We start from the raw sequence: 19,749 nt of genomic DNA, 5'->3' as shown, positions 1-19,749 counted from the left end.
TGGAGAAAGTTGAGTTTAAACAGTGGCTAAAGCCTGTCGCTGTGACGCAGTAGCGCACTAGGTCATGCTGTCACCTCACAGCAAGAAGGTCGCTGGTTCGAGCTTCAGCTGGGTCAGTTGTTGTTTCTGTGTGGAGTTTGCATGTTCTCTCTGCGTTCGCATGGGTTTCCTCCAGGTGCTCCGGTTTCCCAGTCCAAAGACATGCGGTACAGGTGAATTGGGTAGGCTAAATTGTCCATAGTGTATGAGTGTTACGTTGCATGGTTGTGCTCCATTGATTTATTTAACTACAACTGTTTATTAAGTTAAACGTTCGATACTGATTACAACTTGAAGTGGCGATGAGGTCTTAAAATATCCTAAGAAAGGTCTTTAAAAAGTCCTGAAAAGGTATTGAAATTACCTTTAGGATTCCTGCATATACCCTGAATAAGCAATCGCCAGAAAAGCATACAGTGTTTGTAATGGTTCATATTTAAAGGGTTTGTTCCCCCTTAAACATTTAATTCTGTTATTAAATACTCACCCTCGTGTTGTTCCTATCTCCTAAGACCTTCTGAAAACAAATTAAGATATTTTACATGAAATCCGAGAGCTGTTTTTCACTCTACTCGTATACAGCAGGGGTCACCAATCTCAGTCTTGGAGCGCCGGTGTCCCTGCTGGGTTTAGCTCCAACTTGCTTGGACCTGCTTGGATGTTTCAACTATGTTTGGATGTTTCAATTAATTGTTTCTTTGGTGCACCGCGATGCAGACGTGGACAATTCGGTTTGGTTCAGTAATAATCATAACCGGTTATTATGTACTGACGTCATTTATCTCCTATGCGCTCTGTCGCGAGGGAGGTGAGCGCGAGTATTTACAACACTCAGCCAACTTAGGGCCGGTCCGTGGCATAGGCACCATAGGCAAATACTAAGGGCGCTGTATATCCAGGAGTGCGCCAGAAAGGAGCACGGTTCAGTTGGTTTTGTTTTCGATATTCTTGACACACATTCAGTTACAGACGGCAATAACTCAAAAACCTCTTACCCTAAAAAGATCTAAAGTGTGTTTCCTACAAAAAAGACAAAGCTGGTTGTGTTTCACAGCTGTCTTTCTTTCTTTTCGCTCCACACTACGAGCACTGCTCCTTTTTAGCCCTCGCAATATGTGTTTAGCCGGGATAGCTCGCGCTGAGAGGAGCTCTCAGCAAGGGACCGTAGGAAAAGTGCTTATTTTTTCCGTTTTTTTTTTTCGTTTTTCTGCTCCGCTCTTCGCGAGCTCTCCCTGTTGCGAGGGCTTAAGTGTGTGTCTGTGTGTGTGTGTTTGTTTATTTGGTGCTGTCTATGTTTGTGTTTGAATGAGAGACAGTGTGGTGCTGTGTCTCTGTGTGTTTATACAGACAGCTTGTTATAGCCTCTCCTCTAAAATATAACACTGTATATGGAAAGCATCGTCGATGCACCGAAATATCGAATTGAACCGAATCGAAGGCATGATAATCGTAACCGAACCGTGAGACCAGTATAGGTTCACACCTCTAATACCTAGTAAGATCTTGATTACAGGTGTGTTTGATTAGGGTTGGAGCTAAGATCTGCTGGACACCGGCCCTCCAGGAACAAGTTTGGTGAACCCTGATATACAGCAAGGGTGCTATGGATTGTGACTGAGAGCATACCAAACACACAGAGTCTTCCATGGGTCTAAGTAAAAGTCAATTTCAAATTGTATCAAGCAACATTACAGACTTATGTCCTAGAGTGCACCGAAAAACACTGCCAGACACTGTCAGAAAGGGCATTATCGGGATCTGAACCCAAGATCTGTAAATGAGGTTGACTGCAGGCTTTGACGTCTTGTGAAGTCTGTGTCTGGTATAAACGAGTTTGACAATATCATGCAAGCTGAAACTGCTGAAGGGCACAACACTGGTGGGACTTGATCCAGCAACTTTGAGTGGCCTCATTTCACTGTCAATACTGTGTGGTGTTAACAGTAATTATAGATGAAGTGATGGTAGGCTGTGCATGACAGTTACTGTTATTGACAGTTCTCTTTTCTCTCCTGCTGTGCCAGATAAAAGATGCTGAAAGCTTGTGTCGAGCATCTATAAATGAGTGTGATGTTCCGGAGTACTGCACAGGGCTTTCGGAGAAGTGCCCTGAGAATGACTTCAGGATGAATGGCATACCTTGCAGCTCTGGCCAGGGTTACTGCTACAATGGCCAATGCCCCACTCATCTCCAGCACTGCCAAAGGCTTTGGGGAACAGGTAAGCATGAGTTTATTCTGAGCCCTGAAAACCTTCAACAGGAGCAACAATTTATAAGACGGTCTCCCTAAAACAGGGATCTCCAGCCCTGCTTCTGGGCAGCTACCTGCCTATATGGAGATAAGCAAAGTTGAAGACACCTTTCCAAGAATAACCTAGGCCAGGGGTGTCCAATCCTGTTCCAGGTTTAGCTCCTGATTGTAAAATGACCAGCAAATGCCTGAGATCGAAGGCAACCGATGCCTCTAAAATGACTTGTTCTTGCCAGTCATGCAGTATGAATTATTAATTTTTTCATTCATTTTCTTTTTGGCTTAGTCCCTTTATTAATCAGGGGTCGCCACAGAGGAATGAACCACCAACTTATCCAGCATATGTTTACTGCAGCGGGTGCCCTTCCAGCTGCAACCCATCACTGGGAAACACCCTTACACTTCCATTCACACACATACACTAAGGACAGTTTGGCTTATTTAGTTCACCTTTACCACAAGTCTTTGGACTGCGGGGGAAACAGGAGCACCCGGAGGAAACCCACGCAAACACAGGGAGAACATGCAAACTCCACCAGCGACCTTCTTGCTGTGAGGCGAGAATGCTACCCACTGCGCCGCCGTGCTGCCCGCAGTATGAATTTTCAAAGATGCCATCAGAAACAATAGCAGTTATGTCTCCACCCATAAAATAATTTCCATTCTAACAACATTCTGATTGAAAAACACAGCGACCATGACCTACAGCCGATGAGAGAACAAGATACAGGGCAGTGGGGAGTTTTGGTAGGACCACAATGTCAGGAAACATGGCTTTATTTATAAGAATGGCTCATTCTCAATCTTTTAGGACCTAAGAAATGTAGTAAAGTTTGGGAAAACCTTAACAGGAACACCCTTGTCTTTTTGATGTTTTGTCTAAGATGTACCACAAAGGCATACCTTTTGCAGTCTCACGGGAAAACCAGTATTTCCTTATTATTTCTTGTGTGCGTCTAGGGATGCAACACTACAGTTAGCTAACAGTTCAATACATACCTCGGTTTTTTAACACGGTTTTCGGTTTGGTTCTGATGGCTTGACACATAAGTGTTTTTTTTTTGTTTTGTTATTCTATGCTTAGGCAATAGGAACAGTAAGAGGTTAAGTCAGTAACGATTTATTGCAATACTCTTCTTAATATTTTACTTCAACGCTAGGAAAGTACACTAATTTCTAGTCTATGTATAAAAAAAACATTGAACTCTCACAGCTGCTGGTAGCCCATGTACAAACTGGGGAACACATAAAATCCTACATCTTAAAAATAAACATGTGAAGTTTATAAACATAAATTGACCATTTTAAAAAAAACATATTTGTACTTCAGTAAACATAAATAAACCATCTTAATTAAACTTAACCCTGCCTTTGTTATTTTTATGTCTTTCGGAACAAGTTGGTAGGGCATCCGCTTTTAATACATGTACATATGCTGGATAAGTTGGCGGTCAATTTCGGGGTGGCGACCCGTGATAAATAAAGAGACTAAGCCGAAAAGAAAATGAATGAATTAATGAACATAGCTACACAGACCTGTTAAAACCATGTTGAATTTACAAGTTTTTTTTTGTGTTCATATAACAAAAACAGTTCAAGTTAACTTTTTTTTTTTTCAATTCAGCTTTATTTGTATAGCGCTTTTACAATGTAGATTGTGTCAAAGCAGCTTCACATAAATGGTCATAGTAACTGGAACAGTGTGGTTCGGGTTTTAGTGTTTAAGTTCAGTTCAGTTCAGTTTAGCTCAGTTCAGTGTGATTTATCATTACTGAGAGTTCAAACAATGAAGTGCCAATTCATCGATGCGTAGCTCTACCAATCCTGAACCATGCGAGGCAGTGGCGACAGCGGAGAGGGAAAAAAAACTTCACCTGATGGGAGTGAAGAAAAAAAACCTTGAGGGAACCAGACTCAGTTCAGCATGACCATTTTAATTTTTCCGCTGGCCAAAAGTCTTGTGCAGAGCTTCATTCGCCGTACTTGATTTGTTTAGATGCGCAGTGGATACTACGATTAAATCATGTTGATTCAACAAATTATTTTTTTGAGTGTAAAAAAAGGTATGATTAGTTTAAGGTATGAAAATGATCCGACCTCAACATGTTTTGCAGAAAGCTCTGCTCAGTTTGATTTATCAAGATCTTGTGGTTTAAGTTTCCTGTTGGGCGTCTTCTAAGCAACCATAAGCTAAGCAGCCACACTCTCCAATAAACCACTAACTAAGCCTAGTCTATGCCTCAGCTCTAGCTCTCACCAGTGTTATCATTCGTTCATTCATTTTCTTTTCGACTTAGTCCCTTTATTTATCAGGGGTTGCCAGAGGGGAATGAACTGCCCATACAAGTTTTATTTATGAAAAAAAGAAAAAGGCTTTGCGGTGGCTGTTACACTTTGTCCAAGGTGAATAGTTTACTGTTACTAAAATGTATATAGATAGTTGCTTTCTTTTATGCTTATTATTACGCCCTATACTTACATTTAAAAAAAAACGAAGGACTCTTTAGCTGGTGGGCGACGCGGTAGGAAGCAAGAAGGTCGCTGGTTTGAGCCTCGGCTGGGTCAGTTGGCGTTTCTGTGTGGAGTTTGCATGTTCTCCCCGTGCTGGAGTGGGTTTCCTCCGGGTGCTCCAGTTTCCCCCACAGTCCAAAGACATGTGGTACAGGTGAATTGGGTAGGCTAAATTGTCAGTAGTTAAGTGTGTGAATGAGTGTGTGTGTGTGGATATTTCCCAGAGATGGATTGCAGCTGGAAGGGCATCCGCTGCATGAAACATATGCTGGATAAGTTGGCGGTTCATTCTGCTGTGGTGACCCCAGATTAATAAAGGGACTAAGCAGAAAATAAAATGAATGAATGAATGAATGTTTAGCTGGTTTAAAAATAATGACAATATTGTGTGTGTCCTTATGAAATCATGTATGACCTGTGTTAGGACCAGTGTGTGGATTTTTTTAGACAGTTTGTTACCCACTTGTTTCTGTTTTCAGTTAACAAAGTTTACATTTCCACATTTGGCAGAGGCTTTTTAGTTTATTCAAGGTACACACTTTAACTGTGTGTGTTCCCAAATATTGGCTCTGTGATTATGTATATTGTCAAAAATGTAAACAAAATGATTGCACAGCTCTATACTTGCATATATGAGCAACATCACACGAATAGCAGTGCGATATGGCCTAGTGCCCTCCACCAGTGCCGATATACAGCCATATTGCAGTGCTACCGGTGTGATATTGCGTTTATATAACAGTTCAACAGCATAATCGTGTGTATAAAAAAGAAAATCAAACACGGAGAGTCTTAAAAACCCTTTTGTATGAGGAACTACTTTCTTCCGCCATTCATTCTCATCAGCAGCTGATGGCAGAACAGCAGAAACGATTGCTACTTCACAAACGTCACTTTAGAGTTAGTATTTAAATAATTCTCTAGCTTAATATCCAAAGTGATGACAAAATAGGTGGTTTTGCTCACATTTTAAGATTATAACGGCCCATTCACACGGGGCTTCAGCGTCAATGCTTGACTGAAGGTGTGTCTGAAGTTGGGGTTATCGCGATCGTCAGCCAATGAAATTCAATCAGCAATAAGCTACTGTCCAGCTGGTGTATTTGCATACAGCAATCTGATTGGCTGACGCTTCCGTTGGCGGTTGAAAAGTTGAGCTAGTCCCAACTACTGCAGCGATCAACGCCTCTGAAGCGGTGCCGACAGATCCACAATGCAGTTCGGCAACGTCTGACGTCACCCATTCAAAGTGAATGGAAAGCGTTGATGCTGACGCCACGTGTGAATGGGGCGTAAGACTGAACGAGGTGAAATGCCATCAGTCTACAGAGATTTCCCAGTATTTCTCTGTTACAATCAGGATATCACAATAATTAACATCAAAAAAGCCAAAGCAAAGCAAACACTACCAGATCGCTGTGGTATTAATACAGCACTACAAAATACACAAAAGAGAGATCAACTTAGAACGTCACTTAGCTGATTTATAGTGATTTGTTCAGCTGTAGTTTGAAACTTACACTGAGAAAATGCTGTTTTTTCCCTCTAAGGACTTATTATGCGATCTCTGTCGCCATCTTGTCGTGGAACATCAGCCTATTTTAAAATAGGCACTATCTTTATAAATAAACTGCAATCTAAACAATTACATTCTCTAAAGAATGTAAAAAAAAAGTACATTATGTTACCCAACAGAAGCAATATTTGTCAAATTGTAGTGTCCTCTGCTTGTCGCTGTATGTGGGAGGAGTAATACACAAGGGTGAAGGGTGAATATGCTGTATGAGTGCTGTCTTTTGCAGAATATTGGACGGCTATCAGCAAATAGGATTTAAGAACAAGACAGAACTGTTTTATAAATTTACATATCCAATTTTGTCCACATTATGTATACCAACATATGAATCCCTAAGCCTAAATGTTTTCACGAAAATCCCGTGATTCATTATCACAAGCTGGGCAGAATCTGATGTTTTAGTATCCTGATTTGCATAATAGCTCCTATAAACAAAACATTGATATCTGCTTTAATGTTGTGTCTTTTGCTGTTTCATCAGGTGCCAAAGTGGCTCCTGACACATGCTTTTACCAGAACACATTAGGAAAAAATGATTCTCACTGTGGAAAAACCAAAGATGGCATCAGACCCTGTGCAAGAGAGTATGTGATGTTTTATAATTTTCCACTTGAAAATAGCTTATAAAATGGTGTTGTGCAGGGGCAGCTGTATTTTAAAAGTATTTTATGTACAAGCAATGATTATGTTTAATGTTTATAATTATGGTCTGTGAATGAAGGTTGTAAATTTTGAAGTCAGGGATATTTGGGTTGTTAATGTGACATTGTATTTTCACTGTCACACATGACAAAAATGAATGTAATTAGTATTGTCATCATTTAAAGTGCAGTAAATGGTTAAACATAAACAGTTTTCCTGGACCTCTTGTTATAAAATACACATTTTTGAGCCAAATCATAAAAGTGTCCTATGGTGTGACTGTCTCAAGCGTAGTTAAATAAATTACAGCTCTTATGAGCTAAAAAGAACATTGTAAAATCGTTAATGAATATATCAGACCTAGTTTTACAAGTGGCTTCAGTATATTAGTAGATGATAGTGGTGTAACGGATCACAAATCTCACAGTTCAGATCACATTATGTTTTTTAGTCATGGATCATGGACCATTTTTCAGCCAAAAAAGAGACAAATGTCATTTGCTTTCCATTTATTACAAAAACAGTACTGCAAGACACTTTCAGTTTTAACAACCAGAACTTAGAATCTGTAATTTTCTTAAAAATAAAATAAAGAAATAATCAGCTGAATAAAAATTAATAAAAAAAAATTCACTGTTACTACCACTGTTGCTGATAATGCTAAATGGATAAATCTAACATTGTAATTTGTATAACCAAGATTTATTTTTAATCTCATTTTCAATAAATGATTCAGTTATTCACTCATAAATCTTCATGTTTCATTGCTAGATGTGTCATTTTTGAAGAATTATTCAGTGGCATATTTTTGATGACTGGTTGTCGCCACCTACTGGGTACATAAATTAATTGCTGCCTACAACTTTCATTTTTTAACGTCAAGTTAAATGCGCATGACGGTGATTTTAATATTTAGCATAAACATCAGTGGTTTTATCTAAATTAAAAACTGATATCCCAATATTTCTGTTATTCGACTGTTTGTAAACTAAAGACTGAATCTCTTTCTTGATTTTTGCATTTTTCAAACACAGATTTGAATGCAGCAATTCAAAGGGTTAATGAACATATGCAAATCACCATCATTTATAATTTATGTTGCATGGTTGTTGAGATCCCGATTTTTAATGATTAATCATGCAGCTTACACTGAATGCATTAATGCAGGCTAAACAAGTAGTAACAGAAAACACCTTTAATAACCTAAGAAACCCACCACATCCCGAATAACCTTTTACGACTTCTTTCGTCATCATTATATTTTACAGGAAAGCCTAAATGCTTTCAGACATGTGATTTGAATGACACAAGAGGCGATCTCTCTGCGATTGTCATCAAATTTAGTAAAGTAAAAAAAAAATGTACTGATCTATGAGTCAAGTGTGTTCCGAACCATGTGTTTTGATCCATACTATTCACAGATCAACCGTGTTAGTAAATGACAATAATTTTTTATCTATATATCATTTTAAAAACATTGGAATTTGATTAGGTTTTGCTGTCCTGTGAAACCCCTATTTATTGAAAATATCCAACAAATGTGACAAATAATATTCATAAATTAATATAAAATAGATAGCACTAAATGAATTCATGTCATTGTTTACAGTTAAAACCAGAAAAAAAGAACATATCCATTTAAAAAAAAAAATCTGATGGTAAATCATACTAAACGTTTCCTATTTTAGGTCTGTTAGGATTACCTAAATGATTTACATTTGCTAAATGCCAGAATAATGAGAGTTTTCTGAGAATTTTTTATTAATTTCTAGACAGTCAAAAGCTACATACATTTCCTTGGTTTTGTTTTAGCTTTGCTTTTAAACTGTAGAACTTTGGTCAAATGTTTTGGGTATCCTTCAACAAGCTTCTCACAATAGATTGAAGGAATTTTGGCCCATTCCTTCTGACAGAATTGGTGTAACTGAGTCAAATCTTGCTTGCACAAGCTTTTTTAACTCCCACAAATGATCCATAGGATTGAGTTCAGGGCTATATGATGGCCACTCCAAAACATTTACTCTGTTGTCCACATTTTAACTAATTTGGCAGTATGCTTAGGGTCATGGTCTGTTTGGAAGACCCATTTGTGGCCAAGACCCATTTCCACATAATGCTCTTTCTTCTGCTTTTAACTGTATGTATTATTTAGAGTTATTTTGCAATCTCACATCATAGGACATAATCTAGGTATAGAGTTTCATTAAAAAGTGAATGTTATATATATAACATCATTCTTCAAACTACTTTACGTAAATATTACTGTTTATTCTTCAAAAATGGTGTTTTACAAAAACGAAAATACTTTTACTGCCTATTTACAGCACATCCATGTGCTCTTTCTCCATCATGTTGACATAATTATCCTTTCCCCTCATATAGAAACATGTTTTGTGGAAAGATCTTTTGCAATGAAGGAAATGAATTCCCCGTTACTGGTCAGAAAGCGGTCATAGTAACATTAAGAGGACAGTGCAACGTAGCAGGGGACCAAACAGAGGAGGACGCGCTCAGCATGGTTCCAACTGGCACAAAATGTGGGCATAATAAGGTAAGCATGTAGGAATGCTACTTGGACTTGCTGTTGGAATTTATTCTTAGGCACAAAATAAGTAGTCTCGTGCTTGTTTTAACAGGTTTGCTATGATTATAAGTGCCAAGAATTGAACATTTATGGTAGCATTGAAGGCTGTTCACTGCAGTGCAATGGTCGAGGGGTGAGATCAAATCTTCTATTATTATATTTATAATTCATAGCATAAAAATACATAACTAGATTGTTACTGTTTGTTGTTTTTGCAGATTTGTAATCATAAAAAACAATGCCACTGTGATCCAGGCTGGGCACCACCTTACTGTAATGTCAAATATTCTGAATTGTCATCTGGTAAATGTTCTATTTTTCTGAAATGTCTTAAACATGTTTAAATAACCTGTAATGTTTTGACACGTTTTACTCTTCTTTCCAACAAGCAAAGACCATTGGCATCTCAGTAGCTGTTGCAGTCGCTGTGCTTGTGGTAATATGTGGAGCCGTGCTTTATCATAAAAAAAGAAAAGCCATCAGCCGCCACAAGACGTGAGTTATATTATTGACATTTGAGCTGAATACTAGTGTCTTGAAAAATCTCTAGTCAAATATTATGTACTGTCATCATGGCAAAGATAAAAGAAATAAATTAATAGAAATGAGTTAATAAAGCTATTATGTTTATAAATGTGTTGAAAAAATCTTCTATCCGTTAAACAGAAATCAGAAAACAGAAATTGGTTAATCATACCAAATCACCGTATCCTACAGGGGATAGTTCACCCAAATTAAAAATTCTGTCATCAAAATTCTATCATTTATTCACCCTTCACATGTTCAAAACCTATTTGACTTTCTTTCTTATATTGCTGGTCACTGGAACCCACCCAGCTGGCGTGGCCCCTCTGTACTCCAACGTCATGGGACGTTGCATTTTGTTTGATTGAAAAATAATGTTGACGTCAGGCTAGGGTTGGGCCGAAAGACGATGCCATCGTCCATCGCCGATGGCCAATAGACAACACGATGCTGAGCTGGCATCGCCGATCCTCCGCCCAGCCCCCATTGAAAACCCGCTCGCAAAAAATAGACATTTAGGCCCCGTTTACACTAATACGTCTTAGTATTAAAATAGGATTTTTGAACGAAAATGATCCATGTCCACACCGTGTTTTACCTAGCATTTCTGAACAACCCTCTGTCCACTGAAAACGCACATCACGTGACCACACACACACACGCACACACACACATACGCACACACACACACACACTGTCATACGCTTGTCTGAGCTCCAGTGAGCAGTGCACATCAGACAGTTTATCAAGGTTGTACCGCTTGATCGCGTCTCACTATAGTTGTTAAACGTGATATTCAGACATTCCAAGTCTCCCAGGAGTCTCCGGCAAATGCATAGAGACACCCGGATGCCTGCAAACGAGTGATAATCTCCCACACGGTCCTCAAATAAGTCACGCACCCTTCTTACCGCTCGCCACCGGATCCCTCCTTGCTCTTCAGACACGTCGTACGCACTTTGTCAAACCCATCAGGTTTGAATCTATCAGGTAACGTGTCAAAGTATCAGTACACTGCTTCAGTCTTTCACACTTGTACTTAGTAATTTTAGTGAAAACCTCAGGTACTGTTGGTTGTGCACCTTTTTTACCGACCAATCTCCCGCGGAAAAAGTGATTGACAAGTGGTAATTATGAATTTATTAATTATTCAGAAATAATTAATTCATCTCCGCCTATGACGACGATGTCATCGTCCATCGCGATGTTTCACATTAGACATTGTACGATGCCAAATTGGTCGACATTGCCCAACGCTACGTCAGGCCGACACCAGTGTCCAACATCAAACAGATGTTTCAATTTATTTACTTTCCAACGTGACCTAAAAGCCAAATGTCTAATGATGTTACAGCTTGGCATTGTGTGGACGTTACCACTATAACGTCTATCAGACGTTGGATTTTGGTTGCCATACCTGATAAATGAATGTCAGTATTTGACGTCAATATGACGTTTGGTTTAAGATTTTGGCTCTGTTGGATTTTGTCACTTTCCAACACAACCACATGTCTTGGGACGGTGGGGGAAACTGGAGCACCCAGGGGAAACCAACGCAAAAACAGGGAGAATATGCAAACTCCACACAGAAACACCAACTGACCCAGCCGGGGCTCGAACTAGCAACCTTCTTGCTGTGAGGCGATTGTGCTACCCACTGTGCCACCGTGCTGCCCTAGTAAAAAACAAATAATGGAATAAATCAGTTAAAAGGAAGGAGACAACTGATTTACTTTTAATTGAATGGAGATTATTTGAATATGTTTTTCAAGAAAATGCTGTTTCTATTACAACATTTCACATTTAATTGTATTATTTAAAATAGTTTTATTTGTATTTTTTTTGTAAAATAACTAGCAATCTGCATCATTCTGCTCGTGTCTCTCTCTTTGTTTTTAGGCAAACTCCAACTTCAGGGCAAACGAGTCTTCTTTTTGAGAACAACAGTGCCCAGAAGGACCGTCCTGAGATCAGTCAGCCTATATTCATGGGGACCACTGTATCTCAACCCTGCACCCCTCTAACTGCCAGAGTGGGTCCGACCCGTCCTGCTCCACTAGTGAGTGCAAGTTTTATCATTATGCTGCCCTTTTATTACCACCAATCTATGTGAAAAAATTTCTTTCTCAGATTTATTTCCTTATTTGACAGTTATGAATGTGAAATATTTTATGAAAAATGTTAAAGGTCAAAAATCCAGAATAAAAGCCATCTGCAGTTTGATTTACATTGCAGCTTATTCAGTCCAGGAAGATTAGTGTGCACTTGCCGTTTGGGGTGACTCTAAAATGATCTGCATGCTTCTTTGTGATGGTGTGTTGTAAATATGAAATATAAGAGCATAAATATTCAATTCAATTCACCTTTATTTGTACCACGCAAAAGGTGCAAGCAACAATCCCGATTAGAGCGATAATGTGGAGAATATTGATCTTGTGTTGAGCCCAATGAGCCTTTCATCTAAAAATAGAGCAAGGGTGTTCCTTTAGTGATATCGCTTTGACTCACACGCTGAAAATGGCGGATGTGAAACAAGAAACTGAGGATATGATCGTGGCGCGAGGCTTTCAATCAATATTGGTGGGCGGGGGGACCGCTCTTCTACGTAAAGTTGCGGGCGGTCTGAAAACCGATCCAATTAGTCCAACGTTTTTATGTTGTTAAATTGAAAAAAAAGGACTTTGTGTGTGTATATCACCCCAATATGCAGTCTGTACACTATATATATATATATATATATATATATATATATATATATATATATATATATATATATATATATATATATATACACATGTCTGTCTAAACAGCTTGAAACTGATATGACCGTATCAAGCAGTCTTTTCGGAACTATAAAAATACATTTTGTTCTCTTTAACAAATTTGTTTTTATGTTGCAGCCTCCAAAAAAGCCGCCATCACAACCCCAGCAGACCACAGTTACACAGGTAAGAGGAAAAATCTAAAGCAGATAATAGGATTTTTTAAAAATACACAGAATCCACTGTTTACAACATCTTTTGTGCATATAAGTCATTAGTGGCTTCCTGCTGATTAGCATTAAACATTATTTTAACTGATCTTGTAATTTTGCTTTTAAAGTGACATTTAATTGCATGAAACACAAAATACCCACCTAATTATTAGTGGAAAATAAGTTTTGTAACAGACTAGATATCATGTTTAATTAGTACCATTGTGTTTGTGAGGTAATATCACACACATCATTGTGACGTAGACACTATTGTAGTTTTACTTATACTTTGAATTAGTTTATATTAGTATATTTTCCATTTTCGCTTCCGCTGTTTAAAACATATGCTTGATGAGTTGGCGGTTCATTCCGATGTGGCAACTCCAGATTAATAAAGGGACTAAGCTGAAAATGAATGAATGAATTTTCCATTTCCATTTTTTCTCTAGAGTAGTTTTTATTCGTTCTTTATTTTAGTATTGTCTGGTCACACTTTATCGATGGTCCGTTTGTTGAATTTAAGTTACATTGCAACTAATTCTCATTAGATTATAAGTAGACTGTTAGTGTTAGTGTGAGGTGACATGTACTTGCAAAGTTTTTTATTGTCAGTTAAATATCTGTTAGAGGAGCATATATCAACAGATATTAGGTAGATAGTCTACTGAAGTGTTACCAATGATCTTAATACATCAAGCTAAGCTAGACCTAATGAAAATGAAAAATATGGCAACTAGCTAAAATAAAGTTCATGATATTTATAGTTTTTACTAGGGCTACATGATATTGGAAAAGTCTAACATTGCCATATTTAGTTAATCTACGACATACATTTTGCAGATGAAAACAATTTTTACCAGATGACTTGGATATTTCTAATTGGAAAGAATTCTATAGAAAAGTGCATCTGCATTAATCATAATGAACCGTCTACATGCATAGATCAATACAATTTTAAGAGTTCACACTTAGATATTGCTTGTAAATAATAGCAGGTTTGGCATACTGTACCAGGAGAGAACCCTGAGCTCAGAGATAATTGAGCCCAGGGCTCCTGTCTGGTCGATGAGCATGTAAGGAGAGTACGAGATCAGGTAGTTCTCCAGAGCTCCCCCTTTTTCTCCAGAAAACGAAGATAAGGGAGTAGTTTAAAGCTGCGGTCACATTATCGTTTGAGCAACGCTCCGAAAAGGGGCGGGATTAAACAAGCTTATTAGACATTAAAAAAGCGAGCAATTGCTCCATGTCTTAAATTTCTGTCCAGAGATGTCATGTTTAGATCCTCGATTAGTCTCACGCAGTCAAGTGATGCGATTTTGCAGGTCATAGTTCACCAAGCTTGAACTTTGCACCAAAGCAACCTGCAAAACTTGACGCATGACCCTGCGTTTCCCGTCTGACGCATTCACGTGAGTATGAAAGAATCTCTATGGGAGGAAAAGCTCAGTGTGACCGCAGCTTTAGCTGGGCTACTTATAGTGAGTTTGGATTAATTTGATTGGCTAAGTAATGATTGTAGGTGAGAGACCAGCTGCGATCAATTATATTACGTGCTCCTCTCAAATTTAAGCTGCGGCCACACTGGACTTTTCTCCCCATAGACTTCCATTCATACGCATGCTTTTTGACCAGTTGATTTGAGATGCAAACTTTTACAAACTAATTTCAAAGTGCCAGTTTTTGATGTTGGCTTACAAGTATCTTATCATCTCCATGTAAATCAAATGTGACTTTAAGATGTTAAATTGTTCAGTCTATAAGTGTGTAAATACTTGACTACCAAAGACTAGTAAACATGCCTTTTGAGACTTATATTGAGATTTGATTTGGCTACAACTTTCTCTGCCTTTAGTTTCAGCAAATGGAATGATTTTGGTGACAAATCTTATTTTGACACATTTTTTGGGAAAATGCTTTGGAATTTTTCATAAACTCAACAGTACACTCTGGGAACATTAACTATCCTTTCGTTATGTTCATGGCTGTTTTTGCCCCAATGACTTCCCATGTAAAAACATTTTTGGATTGCAAAGCCATCACACCATAATAATAATAATTATATACAAATTCCAAATTGTACCTCGTCCCAACAGGGAAAGCCCTCAACAATCAAGAATGCATGATTATTTGGTGTTATGGCTTTGCAATCAAAAATGTGATTATAATAGAAGTCAATGGGGCAAAAACAGCTACAAGCATAATGAAAGGGTATAAATTTGAACAGTAAACAAGGGTTAAGGTTTAGTTGACTATAATAATCCTGCTCTGTGTAATTGTAGGGAACGAAGTTGCCTGCACCTCCAGTTCCTCCAGTAAAACCATCTTTAGCAACAGGATCCTGGAGGAATGACCATGTAAGCCACTTTTGGTTGGCCTGAAAGTGACATAAACTGTATCTCCTGTCATTTTAATATTACGCTTTTTTCATGAGATACGGTTTGTTGACATGACGTTCCATTTTATATTGTCACACATGACAAAAATAAATATAATTTGTATTGTCATCATTTGAAATGCAGTAAATGGTTAAGCATGACTTTTTACATGAATTTCCTGTTATATAAGATTTTATGTTGTGAAACAATATGCCAATTTTAAGTCTGCAACTTTACGTAGTTGAAAGATTCCATTCCATTGATTCCATTGTTTATATATTTGTACTTTTACTTTTTTTCTTTTATATACAGTATTTAAATTAATTTTTTTTCTTTTGTGGACACACAAAACAAAACTACAAACTAGGTGGGCAAGGATTTTTTTTAAAATCTAGATTAATCTCACTGTAATCTTGGAATTAATCTAGATTAAAATGGCTCATTTAGTTTCTGCGGAAGGCATTTAAAATTTGTGTGCTTCCCCGAATATTGACCAAATATAAGTCTTTGAGAACTGGTTTCTCAAGCCAGGTAGCGCATTAGACCAGGGGTTCATCTCCTGTTTTTAAAATGCATCACAAACTGCTTGAAAAACTGTTCTACTATGATAATTGATGATGAAAATAAATTATGTTCAATAGGATGTACTTGTGTTTACTAACTGTTTATTCAGTTAAACATGAATTTTTAACTGTATTCCAACATAAGCTCGAAACAGCGATTTTTGATCACCTTAATCTGACTAAAGTCATAACTGAACTAAACAGAAATGGAATTAAGATGTGGAGTATGCATATATTAGTGGCATTATTAAAGTAAACACCGCAATCAAACTTTTACCGTCATGTAGGACTTTAAGATCCACCTCATATACCAAAACTGAAACGGTCAACAGATGTTTTGACTTGGCCTTAAAGCTTTTTTCAATGGGTTATTTTTTACAATTTATGATGGTGTAGCAGCCAAATGAGCTCTTATAGGGGTCCAATTTTGGACCTTTGTTATTGAGGGGTGGGTCTTTCAAACCACCTGAACCTCCCCTGGCTATGAGCTTGTAGTGTGTTTACCTATAAGTGAACCGTGGGTTTTTGAATTGCAGGTGACAGAAGACACAGTGAAGGTTGTGTTGAAACCTCCCATCATGCCAAGAAGATGACCAGACCTGAAATCCCCCTGTGAGTCATTTCAGGAAATTAGAACCTTTCTCTGTCACTTTTATAGAGTGGGAGTGTCTGAATCACAAAGTGCTTTTTTTAAACCATGCTTTAAAAAACACACATACACTGCTGTGCTTGGCCTTAGCTGCGTGTTGTCTGTTAGTATATAGTTAAATTAAAATTATTCCCCCTCCTGTGATTTCTTTTTTTCTTTTTTAAATATTTCTCAAAGAATGTTTAACAGAGCAAGGATTTTTTTTTCATAGTATTTCCTAAAATATTTTTTCTTCTGGAGAAAGTCTTAGTTGTTTTATTTCGGCTAGAATAAAAGCAGTTTTTAATTTTCTTTAAAACCATTTTAAGGTCAATATTATTAGCCTCTTTATGCTATATATTTTTCGATTGTCTACAGGGCAAATCACTTTTTTACAATGACTTGCCTATTTGACCTAATCTGCCTAGTAAACCTAAGTAGCCTAGTTAAGAATTTAAATTGCACTTTAAGCTGAATACTAGTATTTAGTAAAATATTATATACTGTCATCATGACAAAGATAAAATAAATCAGTTATTAGAAATGAGTTATTAAAACTATTATGTTAAGAAATGTGTTGAAAAAAAATCTTCTCTCCATTAAACAGAAATTGGGGAAAAAATATACAGGGGGCTAATAATTCAGGATGGCTAATAATTCTGATTTTAACTAAGTCAAAATTATTAGCATTATTAGCTCCCCTTTTGATTTTTTTTCTTTGTTTTTAAATATTTCCTAAATGATGTTTAACAGAGCAAGGAAATGTTCACAGTATGTCTAATAATATTTTTTCTTCTGGAGAAATTCTTATTTGTTTTATTTTGGCTTGAATAAAAGAAGTTTTTAATTTTGTAAAAACTATTTTAAGGTCAAAATTATTAGCCCCTTTAAGCTATATTTTTTCCTCATAGTCTACAGAACAAACCCTTGTTATTCAATAACTTGCCTTATTAACCTTACCTGCCTAGTTACCTTAATTAACCTAGTTAAGCCTTTAATGTCACTTTAAGCTGTATAGAAGTGTCTTGAAAAATATCTAGTTAAATATTATGTACTGTCATCATGGCAAAGATAAAATAAATCAGTTATTAGAAATGAGTTATTAAAAGTATTATGTTTAGAAATGTGTTGAAAAAAATCTTCTCTCCGTTAAACAGAAATTGGGGAAAAAAATAAACTGGGGGGCGAATAATTCTGACTTCAACTGTATATATGATGGTATTTTGCTGTAAAATATCCGAAGGTGTGGTTGGACAAGAAATCAGCTGGCCAAAATGATTTTTTACTGTAAATTTATTTAATTTGCATTCCTATTGTATTGACTTGTATTGTATTTAAGTTTCTGAATAAAAGTTATTTAAAATTTAATGACCTGTCTTTTAAATTGCAAATGTCATTTTGATGACTTTGACTTAGTCTATATGAACACAAGTTTGCATCAGGAATCATTATTTTAAATTAATTATTAATTAGTAAATAGTATTTTTATTTATCGAGTAATGTGTTGCGGCTGGGAAAGCATCCGCTACATAAAAAGGATGCTGAAATAGTTGGCGGTTCATTCTGCTGTGGCGACCCCTGAATTAGGACTAAGCCAAAAGAAAACGGTATATTTGGTACACCATTTAAGCACACAGTTTTACCTCCTTTTGCCTTCAGAACTGCCTTATTCCTTCGAGGCATAGGTTTAACAAAATACAGAAAATATACCTCAGAGATTTTGGACCATATTGACATGATAGCACCACGCAGTTGCTGCAGATTTGTTGGCTGCACATCCATGATGCGCATCTCCCTTTCCACCACATCCCAAAGGTGCTCTGTTGGACTGGGATCTGGTGACTGTGGAGGCCATTTGATTACAGTGAACTCATTGTCATGTTCAAGAAACCAGTCTAAGATGATTCAAGCTTTATGAAGTGGCTCGTTATCCTGCTGGAAGTAACCATCATAAGATGGGTACACTGTGGTCCAAAAGGGATGGTCAGCAATAATAGGTTGGCTGTGGCGTTGACATGATGCTCAATTGGTACTAATGGGCCCAAAGTGTGCCAAAAAAATAGCCCCCACACCATTACACCACCACCACCAGCCTAAACCATTGATACAAGGCAGGATGTATCCATGCTTTCATGTTGTTAATGCCAAATTCTGACCCTACCATCCGAATGTAGCAGCAGAAATCGACTCATTAGACCAGGCAACGTTTTTCCAATATATTATTGTCCAATTTTGATGAACCTGATTAATTATAAATAAAAAAATAATTAAAATAATCTTAATTATTATGACACTCAAGGCTCTATTTTGACGGTTCATCTGCAGAGCGCAAAACGCAGGGCGCAAACACTTTCAGGGCGTGTCAGAATGCATTTTTGCTAATTTAAGGACGGGAAAATCTGCTTTGCGCCATGGCGCATGGTCTAAAAGGGTTGAGTTTATTTTCTTAATGAGTTATAGGTGTATTTTAAGAAAAAAACAATTAGAGTCTCATCTCCCATTCCCTTTAAGAGCCAGCTGCGTCCCGCCATAAACGCATTCGCTATTTACAGGACGTAAAGTAAGTCTAAGTGGAAAAACTGAGCATTTCACTAGCGAAAAGTTAGCAGTTAACAGTTTTTTAACAGAAAACTGTTAAACAGAGCATCTACTGCGTGAGAATGAGAGATAATGGATCTACTTTCACTTTCGCTCTTGGATAGGGAAACCTTTACACACAGACATCAATTAGCCTATAAATAATTAATTGCGTTTGTTTAGCACAAATATTCATTTCAAAACTATTTCTAAATTCAGCTCTAATTTCCAGCAAACGAATAAATGAACAATAATAACGAAGTGTGTTCAAAAACCTGAGTTATATCCTAAAACACATGCTGTGCCCCATATGGTCTAAAACCTGACAGGTGGGCAAATCTAAGCTTGTTTTTAATAAAACAAATATAAATATGGATATGATAAATAATACTGCTAATAATAATAACAATATACAAAAGCAAATTGTTATGAATGAAATGAAAAAGCCTCCAGAGATGAAGAAGACATAAAAGCAGTGATTTTTCATATTTATGTAAGCTAGA

At 37.2% G+C, this 19,749-nt stretch overlaps 1 protein-coding gene across 8 annotated transcripts in view; it reads left to right on the top strand.

Moving 5' to 3' along the window:
* Nucleotides 1–19,749, top strand: part of adam8b (ADAM metallopeptidase domain 8b) — a 44,481-nt gene that overhangs the window by 18,276 nt on the left and 6,456 nt on the right. For 3 of the 8 annotated variants that reach the window (XR_012387840.1, XM_073918241.1, XM_073918242.1), the window contains exons 14-23: nt 2,064–2,259; nt 6,860–6,962; nt 9,403–9,571; nt 9,657–9,737; nt 9,823–9,907; nt 9,994–10,099; nt 12,029–12,188; nt 13,030–13,077; nt 15,383–15,457; nt 16,578–16,653. Coding sequence is in view for 6 of the 8 variants with exons in the window: in XM_073918241.1 (XP_073774342.1) it covers nt 2,064–2,259; nt 6,860–6,962; nt 9,403–9,571; nt 9,657–9,737; nt 9,823–9,907; nt 9,994–10,099; nt 12,029–12,188; nt 13,030–13,077; nt 15,383–15,457; nt 16,578–16,634 (1,080 nt within the window). In the remaining 2 variants the exon portion in view is untranslated. Of the gene's footprint in view, nt 1–2,063; nt 2,260–6,859; nt 6,963–9,402; nt 9,572–9,656; nt 9,738–9,822; nt 9,908–9,993; nt 10,100–12,028; nt 12,189–13,029; nt 13,078–15,382; nt 15,458–16,577; nt 18,038–19,749 lie in introns of those variants that run through there. The other 5 variants (XR_012387841.1, XM_073918244.1, XM_073918245.1 and 2 more) reach the window with 3 other exon arrangements.

The sequence above is a fragment of the Danio rerio genome, chromosome 12 (genome assembly GCF_049306965.1).
Source record: "Danio rerio strain Tuebingen ecotype United States chromosome 12, GRCz12tu, whole genome shotgun sequence".
Classification (NCBI taxonomy): Eukaryota; Metazoa; Chordata; class Actinopteri; order Cypriniformes; family Danionidae; genus Danio; species Danio rerio.
The sequence above is the reverse complement of the archived record's forward strand: the minus strand, read 5'-3'. Positions and strand labels throughout refer to the sequence as shown.